At 44.8% G+C, this 20,116-nt stretch overlaps 1 protein-coding gene across 4 annotated transcripts in view; it reads right to left on the reverse strand.

The window, feature by feature from the left end:
• The window catches only part of ZFAT (zinc finger and AT-hook domain containing), a 272,893-nt gene that overhangs the window by 150,948 nt on the left and 101,829 nt on the right, over positions 1–20,116 (reverse strand). Inside the window, exon 1 of one of the 4 annotated variants that reach the window (XM_090040692.1) lies at positions 10,778–10,902. The exons of 1 other annotated variant lie outside the window; for it this stretch is intronic. In XM_090040692.1, the coding sequence (XP_089896818.1) occupies positions 10,778–10,811 (34 nt within the window). In that variant the 5' untranslated portion in view covers positions 10,812–10,902. Of the gene's footprint in view, positions 1–10,777; positions 10,903–12,285; positions 12,663–20,116 lie in introns of those variants that run through there. 2 more of the 4 variants (XM_090040691.1, XM_090040694.1) reach the window with 2 other exon arrangements.

Consider the following 20,116-nt stretch of genomic DNA (forward strand, 5'->3'; position numbering starts at 1 on the left):
GGGCCAGATGCAGAGGGAGGAGGTTCGGGTGGCACAGGGCCAAACGTGGAACTGGGGGGGGGGCCACAGGGCAGGACACAGAGCTGGGGGGCATGGCCAGACACACAGAGGAGTGGTACGGGCCTGGACATGGAGCAAGGATGGGGTAAGTGGCGCATGGCCATACATGGAGCAAGGCAGGGGGTGTGGTGCCCAGTCGGATGCAGAGTGGTGGAGGTGCAGCCACTGTGCGCAAGCTTCCCCACTCTGCTCCTGGGAGCTGTCAGTGGCATGGGGTGGTAGGTGGCGGCACTCCGTCCCCACCCACCCCACGCCTGTCACTCTTGATGGGCAGTCCGCTAGTACATTAGTATAATCTGTCAGCCTTCAGATTTTTTTTCATGAGGAAGGGAGCTGAGTCTTGGGAACCCCAGGCCCAAATGACCCCGGATTTGGATTGCTAATCCTATCCAATTCCTCCTCCCATGACATCAACCAAGTTTCAAGGGAATAGCAGCAACACATGGATTTTATAGCACTCAGAAAACTTGTTAAAGAGCAAAAATCATAGGACAGGAAGGCACCTCCCAGGCCATCAAGTCCAGCTCCTGGCATTTGCAGGCAACCACTTGTCCAAAAGGGGCCACAGGAACATCCACCCCAGAACTCTCACTCACCAAAGTCACCAAAAACTTAGGGGAAAAAAAATCCTACAACGTGCCATCAGAGACAAGGGTGCTACTAACACCTCTGTCAATGCAGTGTCTAGCAATTAGTAAGGCTAAATGTACCCACATGGTCCTAAAAATGGACTGTGCCCCATGCTACCTGGGATTACAGCATGCCTCCTTTATATACTAACAACCTACAAAGTCGTCTCAGCATTTCCTTTCGACTCCTCATGGGGCTAACAAACACTCAGATACTGTGTACTCTGGTTACTGCTTCACGAATACCCCAATCCTATGCAGGGTCTCTTCTATAAACTAAAGGAGTTCTCAGCCTTACCTATTGTTGAGCTGGCACTTCATCATAATTATAACCACTGGAAAACAGTGTTTTACAATGAAGGCATCCTCTCATCTTTAGGAATAAAACTATCTCTATTAAAAACATGTTGCTGGAAAACTCTTTGAATAATTTAACACATGTTTCATACAAAGAAAACAATCTATAAAGCAGTTACTTAAAATGCATAATATAGTCAATGTGTTCTCAAGAGATCAGCGTGGCTCCTTCTCAGCCATTCAGCTGCCCTCAGCACACACATATTTTGGCAGTACTTTAAAAATGCATATTTTTTACATGATGAAAAGTTACTTTGAAGCAATTCTACTCTACTTGCTCAATATGTATTCATTTTTTTAAAAAGATAAAGCCTATTATTTACCCAATAGGCCAGAACTGTTCTGTCTAAATGTAAATATGTATTTGAGATTCATATTATGCAGAGTAAGAAGCACTATGAACAAAACAAAAGAGAGAGAAATCTGAGCTGAAGTGGACGCTACAGCTGCCCCAACCAGAGCCTGGCCAGCCAGAGCCATATTCCAGCTGCTGGCCAGGCTCCAAGCTGCAGGAGTGACATGGCTGCAGCTTCCCAAGCCCCCAGGACTCCAAGAAAGGTTGCTGGGGCCAGCACAGTTGCCAGCCTCAGCCTCCCCTACCCCACCGGAGGTAACCTGCCACGCACCAGAGGGCACGTGGCATGGGCATTCCCTGGAGGCAACTAGCAGTGGCACGAGGTGTCCCAATGCAAGTTGTCCCCAGGGGGACCAAACGTCCATGCTTGTCTGTGTATGGCCTGTGAGGCCAAAAAGGACTAAATGGATGTCAGGGTGGAGTGCCCAGTTAACAAGACCCCCCTCCCCCTTCAAGATTTATGTTCTTATAGACCCAATCTCTGCTGTGAGTTGAAATCACCATGTACAATGCACGTGTGTTGGACTGGTGGCAGAGAAATTCCTGAAGGCTTACACCTGCAGCATGGACCTCCCATCAGCAGAGCAGGAAATATGCTGCACAAGAACTGCGGCTAAAGAACTTCATCCCCAACACCAGCTTCTGCCCCTCAGGATGGCAGCTGCCCTGCAGGGCCTGGACTGCTCTTAACCACCTCAGAACACATGTTGGACAGTTTAAAGGAAGCACACATGCTTATTAGGGCCTCTCCAACAATGCTGGCTACAGCTGTAGTGCTCAAGCTCAGATTGCGGAGCACATAATCTAGGAATGCCTTTACGGCCCTTCTTCAGGTGCCCGCTGTCTTATCGACATCAACCATTCTACCTGTTGCCAGCTTTCTGGCCCTCATGCTTGTAACACATGAGTATGCTGACACGCGACTCATCTTCATCAGGGTGGAGGGGATGCTAGCTGCAGAACAGACTTCAAAATATCACAGAAGAGAATGCAGATGCAGCATGTGCATTAGATGGGGAGAGGTACAGAAATAAAACTGGAAACAGAGAAGACAGGAGAGTAGGGAAAGAAATGGTAATGTCAGGAAGAATGGGCAGAGAAGGAGAACGGGCTGGAGAGACAAAAGTGTGTGTACTGGTCATGGGGCATAAATCATTAGGAGAAGAGTAAGCAACTGATAATTGATTAACCAGTTGCTAATTAGGTAGTGAAACAACAAAGCAATAAATTATAGTAAATTAAGTATAAAGAATCAAAAAAGCAATAAGTCAATTAAGTATGCAGCGAATCAATGATCAAGCAGTGGATAATTAATTATGTGGGAAGTCAACAGAACACTTAATTAGACAGCAATTAAATATGCAGAGAATCAAAGAAAAAGTAAATCAAGTATTCAGGTAAACAAATAACACGACTAACAGCCAAGAATACTGAGAAATATTCAGCTCACAGAACACATTTGATCTGTGTTATTTCAATAATCAATTTGTCCAGACACTGTGAGCTAGGCCTAAATTTAAATACATCTCAGCTATTTTTCATTTTTAAATTAAAAGTATCAACAGAAGCATATTACAAACTAAACAAGTAATAATTAATTATACTTTATAAAGTGAAAACTTTCTACTAATTTATCCTCATATTATTCTTCCAAAATTCTCAGACACTTTCCTACCTCCCAGAAATGTTGAGAGGTCTGTTTAATTAGCATTTGAAAACCATTATTTCCATTTTATGGATCAAGTATACAGCATAGGTAGTAAGGAGCCAATCCCCCCAAAAAGCCCTAGATGCCTAAAATAAGAATTAAGTAGATTTAGATGCCTAGATTCAAAACTGCAATCCAGAAAGTCTTGCACAATGACTGCCTCAACTTATTATTGCCTCTTTCTGCCCCAAAAGTTTTGTAGAAGCCGGTGTTGTGCCTTCTGAGAGTGCCCAAGACTGCCTTGGGCTGAGCTCCATAGTTCACACCTATGGTCCAGAAGCTAGATGGAGCCACACCTAAACCCAGACCCAATCCCATAGACATGCTCAGACCACACCTAACAGAGACAGAATTCAGCAAATGCAGCAGCTGCAGCTACTGTCATTCAAGAATGTGCCTCAAAACATGGTAGAGGTCCCAGACTTCTCCCACAGGTTACAGCATTCATTCAAGTGGGAAACCTGGCTTTTAAGACCTCCTCAGCATGAGGGGATTAAAATCCATACTTCCTATTCCCAGGAAAGTGCCCTACTATCTTTACCATTATGTAAGCTGGGTGAGGGCACCCTCCAGCTCTTCCTTGTTGAGGAAAGAAAGCAAAATTCACTGGGCCTGAAGGCAAACAAGCAAGAGATCCTGAGCCTGTACCCTAGATGGCAGGGGTCCCCAGAGGAGTCCAGACCCTACTTTCAGGATTATTTTTCTTTTTTAATCCAACAGTTGTTTAAGGCAAAAATACATAGATAGACCAGGGAGCAGGACCCAGGTCTCCCTATCTTCTAGCTGAGTGCTGTAATGACTTGATTTATTCTTCCTTGATTCTTCTGCTAGCCTCTTCAATCTCAAAATTCTCTAGCTCAGGGCTGGCCAGCCCGCAGCATGCTTGCCACAAGTGGCATGGGTAGCCTGTGTGTGTGGCTTGTAACAGATCAGAGCAGGGAGCAGAGCTGCAGATAGGGCAGGAAGCTGAAACCATTGCAGATCAGACAGGGAGCAGAAAGCAGCAGATCAGGCAGAGAAAAAGGACTGAAGAGGGTGCCGAGCTTAATTTGTGGCACTCTTGCCAGTAAGGTTGGCTGGCCCCCACTGCACTAGCTCTTTGAATTTAATCTCCCACTCGGTATGCAGGTTTTTCAGATCACCTTTCTGGAGCACCTACCTTTCCCCATGCGCTATACAGAGTCTAGGTGCCTAACTCTAGGTTTTCCACTCCATCACCCACATGCACCTAAGGCATCAAAGCACTAAGGTTTTTTTGCAGGGGGTGGGGAGGGGGATTGTGATTTTCTCAAAGTCACATAAACTAGTTGGATATTATAGTCTAGGACTGTCCGAACGGTAGCCTTATATCATGGCCTGCGGGGCCAAAAATTTTGCAGAGTGAGTGCCGATACCACAGCTGTCAGAGCCACTGTTGGCAGAACCAGCACCCAACCGATTAATACTGTTGCTGCTCTCTCCACCACAGATATTCATTGTTTCATAGTTTCTAGGGTCGAAAGGGACCTTAGTAGATCATCTAATCTGACCCCCTGCCATGGCAGGAAAGAGTATTGGGGTCAAACGACCCCAGCAAGGTGTACATCTAGCCTCCTCTTAAAGACCCCCAGGGTAGGAGCCAGCACCACTTCTCTTGGAAGTTGGTTCCAGACCCTAGCCGCCCCGACTGTGAAGTCGCACCGCCTGATATCTAGCCTATATTCACGTAGAGATCCTTGTTGAGGACTATTTTTGCCATTGACAGGAGCAATAATCCTGTGGCTGCTGGTTGTTTCACTGCCAAATTTCTGGGTTGAGATCCCAGTTAGGAATGCCTTTCAGTGGCAGGGCAAGCCATGACAGTGGGTACAGCAAGTACATGCAGGTTAAGGTTACTACTGCTCAACCCACTGCTTGGAAACCAGCTGCACAGCCTGTGAGAACCCCGCAGTCCAGATCCAGCTCGCCAACCCATATGAGTCACGCAGACCTAGTCTACAACCCAAACTTCTTGGTTCCCAACCTCCTTTTTCAGGAACTACAAGAATTAACGCAGCACCATGTCTACATGTGAGGTTGCTGAAGGTCAGCTCAAACTGTCTTGCATTAAGTGTCTTGCATTCACAAACAATCTTTTGTTCAAAGTCCAGATAACTTGCAACAACTGCTATTAACCTCTCTTTAAAGAGGATTTTCTTATATGCAAATAAGTTTATATGAAGCAAAAGGGGAAATATATGCATCCAAGCTCTCCACCAGCAGCCCGCACCACACAGAATGGGACTGGGTTACTCAAGGTGGGCAAGAGTAACCACTTGCCTTGTGCCATGTGGATTTTCAACTTCAGATTGACATCGCAAAACACAATATTCTTTTAATAATTCAATTTATAAATAAATAATCCATAGGAAACACTTACTCATTTCTTATTTGAAAGCCCTTAAACCTACTACAGAAAGCTACTTTTTGCCTCCACACGAATATGAGGAATACTGCCTAACATAGCACAGAGGTAGCCAAAAATGAGAGAAGCTTCTGAACTTTGTTAGTCCCAAACTGTGGCAGGGCATCTTTGGTGCCTGGCACTTTAACAGGTTTGAGCAGTCTGTGGAGCAGCTGGCAGGTGCAATGCAATCTAAGGAGGAGGTCAGATGACCGCAAGAGGGCTCCTGCATTGGAGGATGGGGTTGAGCAGCCTCAGTATAAACCCAGGCCCTCAGAGCTGAGCAGACAGTTGGCGCAGGGAGTCAGAGGGATAACATCCCGAGTTGGAGATCTGCTGCTCCCAGAACATCTGGAGGTCAAGGGTGGGAACTATGAGGATAGAACAAGTTCCTGGGGAATGACCTAAAACTACACCCTGCTAGGGTAGGATGGTGTGGTGGGGCTGCTTGTGGCAGAGTGGTCCCCAGGAAATGCCATATTGATGCCTCCCTAGTGAAAGGTGAGGATGGGGCTCCGTACAGCCTCAGCCCCCATAGTCTGATGGATTACCCCATAGAGGGGACAGGTGAGGAGTCCAGATGTGAAGTCTGAGAGCCCTGGGGAGGGGGTGGTATAGTGGTCCCAGTGAGGGGGCATGCAAGAATAAATGGGCCACATAAAGTAGAGTCCATATAGCAGGCCTGAAGAACCACGCGTGGGCTGTGTGGAGTAGGGTCTGTATGAGGGGGCCTGAAGGACTGTGTAGAAAGTGCGATTGTGTTTGGAAGGGCCTGAGAAGGTGAAACTGTACAGGAGTGTGAGGGCGAGTGGCTCAGTAATCTACCCAAAATAACCTCGCTGGCCCATGCTGGGGCCAGGACTAAAACAGTCGAAGGGCCAGAGCACTGACTGTGAGGGACTGCCAAGGCTAGAGGCCAGGAGTCATGACTAGCCTAGAGGTGAGGCCAGAGCCAGTGAGGTCAAAGGTCCTGGAGGGGGCCACAGCCATGAAGGAAAAAGGGCTCGGAGGGTTTTGCCACCTAGAACGACGGCAGAGTAGATTGCGTGAGAAGGAAGGATCCAGTTGGGCTCCAAATGCCAGACAGGCATAGAATGAGGTCCGTTGTGGGGCCAGAGCCACATAATGATGCCATCTGTAACGTTGGGACACTGTATAAGGGGAGGTTTGGAGCAATGTATTACAGTGTTGGCATTGGGCAGTACATGTGCAGCCTCCCACCTTATAAACAGTTATGAATTAGATACAAAGGCGTGGCAGGTGAGGCAAGTAGGTGGACTGCCCTAGACAGGTGGCCAGGCCAATAGTTTGACCAGCTGCAAGACAGCCCCCTGTCACACAAACACAAAATAAAAGAAAATATTGGGGGGAATTTTTTTTTTTTTGGTAGCAATATTCTCTCTCCTTTCTGCAACAGAACCCTGCTTCTCACAGTCTGTTACTGCTGTACATCCTCACTGCCCGGACTCGTAGAAGCAGCTACCCTCTCAAACTGAGTAAAGAATGAATCATACAGAGCGTCACCTAAATAAATCTCAGCAGTGTGTAGATTATAACATGCTCTAAAGTGCTTAATGGCAATATGGTATAGTGTTTACTTGCATTCACTTGATCAAAGCTTGGGTAAGAGAAGGAAAAGAGTAAGCAAGAGAATACCAGAAGTTGAGCAAGACAAGTTAAAAGGAGCAGGCTAAAGGTTGCTCCATGTACACAGAGTGGTTTTATACCAACTGAATCTTGTTTCTAGTTTACAAAAAGATAGAGCTTAACTAGAGGATAAAAATAGGCATATGAATATTCATTAGGGTAAAACCTATTAGGAACATTTGAAGAACTGTCCTTATTTGGTAAGCTTTCTGATACTGAGGCATGCAACAGAGTATAAAAATCTGGGTTCATCTTTACTCTTCAGCCTTGAATTCAATGTACAGTTCTTGCTGAAGAGCCCGTCTGTAAATGAACCAAAATAAGCACTCTTTTAACCCCTAATTTGAAGTGTAGGTGAGAAGTCTTTTCCCCTGCCAGGCCCACCACCTCTCAGAGGCCTTTGAGATCAGAGGTAGTAGAAGCTCCATCCTTGGAGGCTTTCAAAACCCAGCTAGACAAAACTTTGGCTGGGATGATCTAGTTGGGGCTTGTCCTGCTTTGAGCAGGGGGTTGGACTAGATGACCTCCAGAGGTCCCTTCCAACCTCTAACTTTCTATGATTCTGTGACTTTAGGATTTAAAGAAATTAATTTTAAATTGTTGTTTCTTTATCTGAATGTATATTTTACAAATTTTAATCATTTGCTTGATACTTGTGCTGTTTGGTCCTTCATATCTTATCTGCATTTCATAATTAAATTTGCTATTAAAATTCATCTATATTTATACTTTTTATTTAACTTTGGTGCAACTGGCTCTTCAAACTTTTCTTGGTTCTCAAAATACTTCTGGAGGTTAACAAAGGGAACAATGCTACATGGAGAATTCACTGCCCAGAAGCCAAGCAGGAATTTTTAATATTCTGGAAACGCTTACCTACAAACTAGGCGTTTCATGTCTAAAGATTAGTGATATAATTGCAAAAATGCAAAGCTTTTCTATTTTAACACAGCTGCAGATTTCTGATTAGTTGGGGAAGGAAAACAGTTTTACTAAACTATAGGAAAACCAGAGTTATCATCATTCTCTACACTATAATAGGAAACATGAAGATAATGCACTGACGAAAGATCACAGAGAAAATAAAAGGATTATTGTTCAAAACTCAAGTGCAATTAACAACTGATGTGTTTCATTATATTGAAATGGGGATACATAACTCTCTGTATAAAATTATTCTTTTGGTAACACAAATTCAGAGTATTATCTTATTAGCTTGCCCAAGAAAAAAAAAATCACTTTCTTTTCCATTGGTATAGCTACTTCAGCTGAAGCAAGAAGTATTTTAAGTTTAAAATAAATAAGTAACAAACCAATAATTTTAGTCTAATATGAAAACACTGCAGTATTTTACTCATGTGTTAAGTACACAGATTTGTATTTTGAACTGCATGTACACAGAATATAGGCAATATGATTTTCTGTGCTATCCCATGTTAATTCCAAATGCATTAAGAAAAACATCATATTAAAGGCATCATCACATTAAACTCTGTGCTTGTCAGAGTGTCCCTATTTTTTCACATGTTCTACTTTATTTGAAATCTATATTCAAATGTATTTTGTTGGTTTGCTACTAAATCGTATACAGCTGGGGCACCCATCGTATCAAACAGAAAGTAAACATTTTAAAAATGAAAGAGTCAGAAGACTTTCAAAATATTGTAAAATGCACCAATACACATATTTATATACCTTCTGGCAATCAGCATTATTTCTGATCCTTGATGAAAAGCAACTAATTCTGCTGATTGCATTTTTCCATCCTTCAAAAAAGGAACATGAAATAAGCATGATTTCCCGTTACCCATACATTATCCTTAAGGCACTTCGAGACTTGCTCTTCAGACCTTCCCCTTCATCATTTTAGAGATATGTTGTTAAGAAATATGTTAGAATTCTTTTTCTTTCTTTTGTTGGCATAAAGAAAATCACCACTTCACCACTTATAATCAGTATGCTGCATTTTCTTACTATGCTTCAGCAAGTTTAAAGATGCCAGACATCCTGTATGACACTAGATGGTGCCACATCTCCTGCTGATGCCCAAAACTTACACAAAGACTTTGTCCACACGAGGGATCTTAAGAGAAAAATTCTCAGAATTTGTTAACAGCAGCTCAGTAGCAAGTGAGAGCCATAGTGCACATGACGTTATTTTGTTGTTAAGTCATTACAGTCTCCTAAGGTCTATTATGGTCACTATCTAAATGCCTCCATCGTTTTCTACGTTTCAATAAAACAAAGAAAGTCGTTGAAAAGTTAGTATAGGATGAACTCAGAGAATGAAGTTGTATTATAATTAATACCAATTTTATAAAATATCCCGTCACATAGGTTCGATAATGTTTTTGTTAAGAATACAAATTTGGTAGACAAGAAGCAAATTTTATGATAGTCTGGGGTCTACATGTAGAAATCCCCAATGTTCAGGCATATTCAGAGCTGTGCTTTTAGCAAGCAACCCACTATTTTATTTTATGGTCCCAAATCATAGGTTTTCCAGAATCTAATGCAACTTGGCTGCTACATCAGATATTAAATAAAGATATTGTTATGCTTCACTTGTTTACAGTGTGGTACAATCAAAAATCTCAAAGCATTGTATAAAGGTGAATAAATATCTCCATCCCTGTTTGACAAACAGAGAAGCTGAAGGGCAGAAGTGTCAAAAATGGAACCCCAATTTCAGTGTGCCCAATCTAAAATACAAAGAGGCTGATCTAAGCACTCGTAGTTCCCAATTATTTTATCTGAACTTAACTTAGGCTTGCTTAGTGAAAAATGTGCCTAACATCACATACTTGATCAGCAGGGTCCATCAGAGCACAGATCTCCCAACTTCTGAACCACATCAGCACATTTTCCCTGTAACCCATTTTCCCTAGAGCTAGCATATCTGCTACTAAACCTATCACAGTATTGGCTTCACAGTAAATCTTGCCTGCACTGCAAATTCTTAAAGTTTGTCTAATGAAAACTAATGAACAGTAACTTCAATATGCACAAGTTTTCATTATTATTCTTAGAAGTAATCACGAAGAGATAAGATAAGGACGAAGAGTGTTTGCCATTCGGCTTTGTAACCCAGTTCTGTACTCTATATAATCTAACAACTTTTACAGTCTAGACCAAATCATTTGTCTAAACCTTGAATGGCACTCTTCAAATCAACCTTGTAATACACCTTGTTAACAGGACACGAACAATGAAAAGCTGGTATTTAGAAAGTGAGGCTCTTGCCTAGAAGGATGACAAAGCAAATAGATGCTTGTTTGCTTTCACAAACACTGAACCACATCTGGGTGCAAATAGAAAGTACTAATCTTTCCCCAAAAGTATCTGTGGATGAAGTGTGCGGCAAAATAGACAGTAGGAAATCAAGCCTGTACGAACAGATGCAATTTAAAAATCAGTAACTGACTTCAAAACTCAAAACCAACAGTTAACATATACTGCAGTTTATTGCAAGAAACATTCATTTAGACAGTCGCTAATTCATTCGTTGCTTTAAACATCCCACAAAGTATTCATATCAAGATGTACATATTGTATAAGTTAGATATTTATATTGTGTAACCACAGAAAGAACCACGTACCGAGTTCTTCAACAGCAACATGCTGAGCGTGCATTCCCACACAAGGAGAGCCACATTACATGTTCATATAGCAACATCTTGTGGTCAAGCACGGTTTCTGCAATGTACAGTACAGGATGCCAACCCTGCAAGATACTAAGCTCCTCAAAAACTAAGCAAAAGGCCACAAAAATATGCAGGATCTTATAAAGAAAAATAAAGCCAAACCCATAGGACTAGCTATTATTATGAGTCCCTTATTTGAGATGCCCCAAGCCTGATTTTTGGAAGTATGCAATACTGACAGCTCCATCTGAAATCACCTGAACTGCAGGTTTTGCCACTTGTGAAATTTAGGTTCAATGGGGCCAAGCCAAACACTTACAGCCAAGATGTCCAAAAATCACTGGCCATTTATAGATTGGTTGCCCCACGTATCTTTAGGAAGGCATTAAATTAGCCACAACAGAGAGTACAGATGGTCCTCTTTGGCAATGAAGAGGCCACGCATCTGAGCATCACCGATTTCAAAATAGGAAAAACTGATTTTTTTATTTAAGAATGACAAGCAGAACGTAAACCAGCACCTGCATCTATTTTACATCAGTGCTCTCGATCTCTGTTAGATGTTCTTCTATTCAAACATAAACTAAAACGCTGGCTGGAAACTGTCAGATCTTGCAACACGAAACCCAGGTCACCAGAGCTGTCTTTCTCCACAGCACTCATAAAGGCGGCTGCACAGTGGCAGGGTCGGATAAGCGGAGGGCTCGAGCCTTCGTTTGCTCCTGCAGTCTCGTCTACTCATGCGTCCATGGTCAGGGCGCTGCTAGGGGGGAATCCGGGATTTGGCCAGGCAGCCTGAGCCCGAGTGTTGCCACACGTACGATAATAACCGCATCCACACGATAATCTCTACCCTTGTACAACGCACGATTATAACAGTGAAAGCGTTCAAACCCCGCAATCGTTTTTATTTCAACCCCAGTAAAAAGCGCAGCGATCTGTAACAGTAAAAGTATTCAAAACGTATGATAAATTTTTGAGGCCGCATCTGCAAAACCCAAGTCACTCTAACTCCTCACCGCTTGCCTCCAAGTAAAGAAATGTTTCCGTTTTCACAACCCCAGTTCTCACTCACTGGCACTTACAGCCAGCAATAATAAAAAAATAAATTAAGACTTATTTGCGTACTTATGGTCATACAGATTTGCATTATAGTGTATACTTCATATATATTTCAGCAAATACAGTCATTTTGAGCTTGCAGTGTTATCATTTCATATTTAAGACCTAGCAACACTGCTGCCCCCTCCCAAGTCGCCCGGGGTACGATCTCCACAAGGGCAGAAAACCGGAGGGCGCTAGGACCCAGCGCCGCCCCGCCCCAGCGCTGGAGGGACTATTTGCCGAGCGCGGATGCACCCCCCCGGCCGGAACTACTTGTTACGTCACAACTTAGAAACCAGGACGGGCGGAGGAATCCCTCCGCGCCCGCCCCCCCTCCCCCACCGGGCAGCCCCGCTCACCTGCCGCCGGGGCCTCCATGGCGGGCGCAGAACGGGCACTTTCGCCCCGCCGGGCCGGGTTGGAGCCGGGCCTCTCGCCAGGTCCCTCCTCCGCGCTTTTAATTATTATAATTTTAATGAGGGGGGAGGGGGCGGCTTCGCGCGGCGGCGGCGGCGGCTTATGGCGAATCTGCCGCGTCCGACACGGCGGCTTCTCCTCGGCGACGTCGCGCGGGGGGGCGGGGCCGGGGGAGGGGGCAACGGCTGCTCCGCCGCGCATGCGCCCCCGCCCCGCCCCCGAGCACCGCCCCGCCCCGCCCATCGCTTCCCCGGGTGACGTTAGCGACGGCCGTTGGGGTCAGTCTGCTAGAGGCGCTGCGGAGGCGGCAGCGGGCGGCTTCTCGCCCAGACCTAAGGTGCAGCATAGTCTTGCCTCACAAACTCGGGCTGTTAACCGTGGCAGAAGAGAAACAAGTTTAAACTAGACAAAACCCCACATTTTATATACACATAGGCACACCTGTTGTGCAGAGGCTGGGGGTTTTCTCCAGGCCTCTGCCCAGTGTTTAAAGGTGCACATGCGCCCCCCGAGATTGCCGGCACACCCTTGGAAAGAAGTCCGACCAACGCTGCCGGCAGTGCCTGTGGGGGGGGGGGGTCGTCATTTGCTCCCCACCTCACTGTTGACACAACTAGTGGTGTGTGCAGGTGGTCACCAATATCTGGTGGTCACCACCACCGCTACCAGTGGCATCTGTGGGTGCTTGTCACCCGCCGCCTGCGGGAGCTAGCCACCACCGCCACCACTGCCTGCGGGTGGCTGCACCCCCCTCAGCCTCTGGGGGCATGGTACCATGTACCATGCCCTCAAGCATCTCTTCCCGACTGAATAGGCCTGGCCTCTTTAGTCTCGCCTCATACTGAACCCCTTTAAAGAGCTAATCATCCTTCTTGCTGTTCTCTTGACCTTGTCTAGCTCCTCTATAGCCTTTCTAAGGTGTGGGGACCAGAACTGGGCACAGCATTCAAGGTGCACACGCACCATACAAAAGGGCACGAGGATATGTCCATTACTTTGCTGGAAGCATCTTGTCTGGAGACGCTGACATCAAAAATATGTTGGTAGCGATGACTTTTTCTTTGAACACCCTATGCCAATGACTGTTTTCTAGAAAAAAATATTCCCTTGGTTTGAATATAACCTAAAAGTCACTTTTGCGCACTAAACCAAAGCAGCCCCATGCATCGGCTGCAGCAGCTGCAGAGCGCTCCGGAGGCCAAATCAGAAGCGGCCAGGGCTGAGGCGGGGGTACACAGAAACCTGCAAGCTTGACCATCCTGCCTCCCAGGCTCAGGCAGCAGTACCAATGCCCTCCCCCATGGACCAGAGCCAGGGCCAGCTCCCCAACCCACTGCAGTCTCTCCTGCCACTCCTTATGTGCCAGGCTGGACCAGCACTCGGAGCCTCCATGTTGAGGAGCAGGGCAGTGCTCTTGTCCTGGCAGAGGCATCCATACTTCACTGAGACACGAAGTGATGTGTCCGCAGACCAGGACACGGTGCCTAGCAGATCCAGGGTGGATTTGGGTCTCCCGCACCCAGGGCTAGGAGCACTGTGTTCAGGTGTGCCCCACAAGCCCTACTCTGCCCAGGAAGCTGGCAGGCAGCAGATGTGCTGTGAATCTCCTACTTCTGGAAAGGTGAAAGCCCAGTGCTCAGGCAGTAGGAACAACGAAGGGGTGCTGCTGCTCAAACTTGCAGGCACTCTGCCCATATGTTGAGGCCTGAATCTTTAATTAATTAAGCAGGGTCATTAATCCCAATTAAGGATTATCTCAGTGAAAGGATTTATGGTAAGGGCTTGCTCTCACCCCATCTAAACCTTCAGCCTGGCTCTAACCTGGCACTAGGTAATTAACTGATTAGCACAAATTGAAGACAATGGCACAATTGAGAGGTAATAACAATCAGTGTATTAACAACAACAACAACCTACAGGCAGTCCTCGACTTGCAATGTTTCGAGTTACAATGTTTCACACAACCTTTATAAATTAACACCCTGTTTCAACTTTATGATGTCAGTTTTGACTTTACAACACGTGATCCGATGTGAGGCCACTCCAGCGAATGAGTTTGCTGTGTCGCTCATCTCCCTGGAGAACATCTGTCCAACTTTCCCTGGACACTTTCTTTAAGAAAGCAGACAAGTCTTCAGAAAAACCTGCAGCCAAGACTCCTGAGAAGACGCCAGCCAAGAACCCTTCAAAAGTCCAGCAACATCACCTCAAAGAAGTCCTTCCAAATCAATATGATTGCTATTTATAATATAAATACATCAATGTAGCTATCTTACTCGTCTATAATTGATTGAGTACAAAATTCTGAGGTATTTTTGCTGAAAATAGGGTATTGGACCTTCCCTCATTTATAACATTGTTTCTTATGAGAAATTGCTTCTAAGTTGCAACATTGTGTCATAAGTCTAAGGACTGCCTGTATACGAACAACAAGCAATACCAATAACCAGAGCATTGACAAAAGAGGGTGCCAGAGATCAATGCCCAGCTCCCAGACACTGCCTGCCCTTGTTGCGAGCACCTCTCACAACACACTGGCAAGCTCCGGCCACCTGATCCAAACAGGCAATCCTTACAGTGCACTGTCCTCAGTCATGCCAGGCATTCCTCACTCAAACCTTCAACGACTGTCCGCTCAGGCTGCTCTAACACACGTGGTTGTTCAGTCTCTCATCCCACGCACCCGGCCACACCCAGCCTCAGGTGCAAACCCTCTTTGTAGCCTGACTCGACTGACCCCTATCAGTCATTCACACAGACAATCACATGCCCATCCAGAAGACACTCATGCCCCTTCCGTGCAGCACTCATCTATGCGCATGGCCCTTGGCTGAGCTCTCAAAAGTAACTTTTATTCACCTCATGGACCTTCCCACCCTAGTGGAGTTATTACCACCCATGGTCCAATCTCAAAACTTTGTGAACTTCTCTCCAAAAGTGAGGAATTGACCTCTTCTGCAACCCTCAGGTCTGTGTCTGGCCCCATGGTAAACCCACTGAGCATGTGTAAGACCTAAATAGGCCAGGGGACACTGAGACTACACATAGTAGTAGTAGTAGTGTAATCAGTCTACACATGGGCGTACAGTCCAAGACCCAGGTTGTACATGGTTAAAACCTGCGCCCCATGCTGGGGTCACAGGTGGGCTGTGAAGTGTTTATAGCGTGCTAGGGAGGGCCTCAGGAAAAAAAAAGAGAAAAGGTTGAGACCCCTTGGTCTTGGGCCAAAAATTGCACAGGTTAGCATTCGCAAAATCACCTAAGTGCTACCAGTCCAAAATCAATGAGCTGCTCAAAGCTTGGCCTGAACCTGAAACCCTAAAGTTAGATTGGTAAACAGAAGTGGGAGAGCACCTATCTGGGTAGCAGGGCCTGATGTTGTATTTGTGATTGCAGCAAGCCCATGCCAGCTATCCTGTACCTGGACAGCTAAAGGCAGACCTCTGGAGGGACAGTAGAGGACCCAACAGACAGGTGGGGCACAGGGCAATGGGTAGGGAAATATGATAACGGATAAATACATTAAAGGCCTTCTTTTACTGGAAAGAAACAGTGTGTCAGCTGCTGGGGCGTGGGTTATCTAAGCAGCAGGCCAGGGTTAAGTCCTTAACTCCAGCAGAAGCTTCTTAGCCACGGATCTTCAACAGAGGAAAGCGCATACTTCCAGCCTCTCAGCCAGACTAGCTGTTAAAACAATGATATTTTACCTGGGCACCTACCTCAAGACTGAAAGAGGTAAGCATTGCTACCACTGAGCAGAACAGTACCTTGCATGGTCTGAGCCTGAGTTACAGCTCTGATGCATAAGGAAGGAGACAGTGAATAGACCATCAGATTTTTAATCTATGTTATATTAACTGTGTTCACACACTGGATTAATTTTCTGAAAATATTCTAACAAAGAGGCTTAGTTTGCTAAAATAGCCAGTTATCGCACATACAAAGCAAATGTCAAGTTTATAATTGGAAATACCTGAACTGGCAACATGAACCTAGTGCTAAATCAATTGGCAAGGGAAAAAAACAAATCCTGTATATGTGTGTTTTGGGTTAAACACTTATAACAAGTTGCTTTCAAATAAGCTAAAGAGGATTAATTTGGAAAAAAAGAAATAAAGGAAAGCAGGGAAAGGACAATTATTTACCCAGCTTTAGCGAGAGTAAAATCAGTCTCTATAATATAAAGCAAGGTTGAAAAAAGTGTTTGGGCTTCTTAACACACCTGTAGGTAAGATGGGCAGCCATTTAAATCATTGCAAATAGTGCAATTCGTTGGCAAGATTCTACTGCTTTATATATTAAAAGCACTACTTACAACGAATTGTGTCTAATATTTCTTTTCAGAACACCAAAGAGCCATCATGTGCCTGGCTGTTAACATCTAATTAAGTGGCTAGAGAGCCTTGGTAAAAGGAATTAATCAGCCAACCAGTGGCTTATGCTGTCTGGCAGCCCCCTAAGCCACTTCCACCTATGTATCTGTTGCCTGCTATAAAGGTTTGCCAGCACACTAAGAGCTCCCATGTGGCAGCAGACCCCTCTCTTCTGCCAGCTGAGGGCACTTGTATGTGGACTGTTTATGCTGTGGTGATTCCGGGGCAATTTCATTGTCCAACATCAATTGAGACAGGTTTGCAGGATTAGCTGATCTGGCCACCGCACATCAGCTAACTTCTGGCTGACAGATGTGTCCACCACATGTAGCTTAGGCTGCAGTGATACAAAAATCAAGCACTTAGGATGCTGCTGAATTTCCACAAGTATGCTGGCTAAAAATGTCACTACAGGCTGTGAATGCAATCCAAAGGTGTTACCTTTAATTTAAAAAGCCATATTTAAGATAATGTAAATGATTCACAACAAATAGTCTGGACAGAATTCCGGGCTATGAATTCAGACATTAAATTATGCCTTAGCCTACTGATCTTAATGGGAACTGCACTTCAACGACAGTGCAGCTGCTCATATTAGAATACCTATACATATCCAATCTTGCAAGTAGATGTTCTGTTTGGTTTCCACACCAGTGCTTATTGCATTACTTCTGTTCTTAATCATTGTGAATATACTGCGCACATTTAGTTTTTAATGACTGTAGTATAGAATCCCTGTAGTCTTCGTCTCTCTCTAGATGATTTCTGAACAAAAGAAAAGGTTGCATTATCTTTCCTAGGAATAAGTTGTATGGAGTGATAGACTTTAAGAATTTTCTTCATATACTAAATGTATTAAATTACAAAAGTGCAACAAAGGCAAAAACCGGAATTCAGTTCAATATTAACTAGTGTAATAAATATAGTTTTTCCTGTTATGTGAAAAAAATAATGGACATATAAATACTTCATTAATTTAAAAACCGGTGTTTTATAAATTAAAACTAAGCAGTACGACTCATGTTCCCTCACTAACAACAGCATTCATTCAGACAGAGGACTACCACAAGACAGAGGTATCTCCATAATCCTCCAAGAGAGGAATTAAATACTAGAAAGGCTTTGTGCTGGCTTTCTGTGTTGGGTTGTATTTTACCTCAAGTAAAGTTTATTTGCTCTTGACACCCAACTCAGACTCTGTCAGCAATTGGTGTAGAAAAACAAGTAACCAGTGTCTTTTTATTTTGATATTTCTGTGAAATGGAAGAGTGGTTATCACTGCTGAACAAGTTCTTATCTCTTTGAACATCCGCTAGATATCTTATGAAACAGCCCATTCTGTATCTCATAACGAAGCTTCTGAAATGCATCCTGAGGAATATAGCAGTGAGACAGCATTGCTTATGAATACCCTGTTGTGGGGAGTTGTAACCGGAATATATAAATAGGAAAAATAATGCCTGTCAATAAAAGGGGCATTAGTAACTAGTACCTAATGCACTGTTTAAATTTTCTAATCCTCTGTGATACTTGGACAACTTCTACCTTTAAAAAAATATACGAGCAATTAATTATTACTATTTTCTCTCTCCTGGAAGTGGGTTTGTTTTCCTGCCTACGTTTGTGACATTCCATTTTTTAGTAAAATAGCTAGATTAGGCGGTGATGATTGTATATATTTCACGTATCATGGAAAAGTATCTGGTGGAAGTCGTTCTATAGGTAGGGCTTAAAGGACACAATTATTATTTAGTTTGCCTGACACTGTAGGACTTTTTCAGTGGGTTATAACTTTGCCAAACTTTAAATATTTAAGAAGAAATGTCATATAGTGTTGGCTGCTTCAGGACTTTTTTTTATTTCCAATCAAAAAGGATTGACTATTTTTTTAAAAGGGGGCTAGGGCAGTGGTCGTCAATTATTTGGGCCTGCAGACCACATAGGGAGTTTTGAGGAGCAGTCATGAGCCAGGCAAGCACCCTTCCCCTCCCACATTACAGCTCACTAAACCTCCTATGTGGGATGGGGCTTCAGGCAGGCAGGGAGCTGGCAAGAGAGTGGGTGGGCAGCAGCTTCAGCAGGGACAGCTCCCCCGGAGCCCCTGCCACCACCAGTCCCATCTCTGTGCCACCCTTCTACCCTGAGGAGGGGCTGGAGCTGCTGCCCAGCTTCAGCATCAGCGGCCTGGGTGCAGAGGCAGCAGCAACTGGGCAGAAGCTGCTGCTGGGTGCCAGGGAAAAAACTGGCAGCAGGGAGGAGCCACAGGGTAGCCCTAGCATGGGCTCTGGGCAGCTGCAGCAAGAAGGGTCCCAGCAGTACTAAGGAGGAGGCAGCCATGCCTGCTGCTAAGTCCTGCTTTTTTCCAGTGCCCAGCAGCAATTTCTGTACAGTCACTGCTGCTCATTATGGGCACAGCTGCATCTCTCTCCCTCTCCCCTACCCAAACCATCCCGCAGCTACAGCACAACCTGATCCACAATGTCCTGGCCCCATCCACAGCTTACACCAGCTCCTGTCCCGTGTGCTGGAAACAGCACTGAGTAGGCATCAAGCATCAGCTGTGAACACTACTGGCAGGTACTCACTAGGAATCGAGGCATTCACCTGTGTCTGCAGGTGACCCTGCTACATCAGCATATCAGCTGCAGTCCCAGGCAATCGCCCTAATCCCCAGCAGGAGCCTGCTGGCAGTGTCCCCAGATGATGCTTCCAGCACATAGGGCGAGAGCTGCTGTAAGCTGCGGATGGGGCCAAGATGTGCCCACCCACCCAACATGATGCAGCAGCTGGAGCTGCTGGCTCCCTAAAGTCTGGATCCGATGACTTTGTGACCACCCATCAATTGGGTCTGGCCCGTGGACCAGATTTTGCACACCCCTGGACTAGGGGAAAATTTGTCAATTTGTTATTTTGCCCATGCTGGAAATTATGGTGACCTTTCCTGTTCTAGCACCCCCATCTTTGGAGGTATTGAAGTTCTGCAAATGAGTTCCTGTTGTGTCAGGATTCCTGAATACCTGTAAATTTCTCTTCATATGAAAGGGGAAAAAATTGAAACAATTCCTTTTCCATCAGCTGAAAATAGGGAAGAGAGCCAGCAAGATGGCATATGCTTTGTATGTCATCATCAATGATTGCAACGTTTCAGCTACCTCACCTGGGACCACAATGTAAAGGCCTACTATAAAGCCTCTGTAAATTACTGCCAATATTACTGAAGATATTTATTCTAACTGGATAGCTAAACTAATGTACTAAAATTTCCAGTCTTGGTAGCCAAATAAATACAGGATTTCTTGCCAAATTCTGGAGATTCTATGGGGACAATATGTTGGTTGTTTGAAATTGCAGTCTGAACCTGGGTATTACCAGAACAGATAATTGAGGGCATTCTACCTTA

This window comes from Crocodylus siamensis, chromosome 3, assembly GCF_052110815.1.
Source record: "Crocodylus siamensis isolate JL-2025a chromosome 3, ASM5211081v1, whole genome shotgun sequence".
Taxonomy (NCBI): Eukaryota; Metazoa; Chordata; order Crocodylia; family Crocodylidae; genus Crocodylus; species Crocodylus siamensis.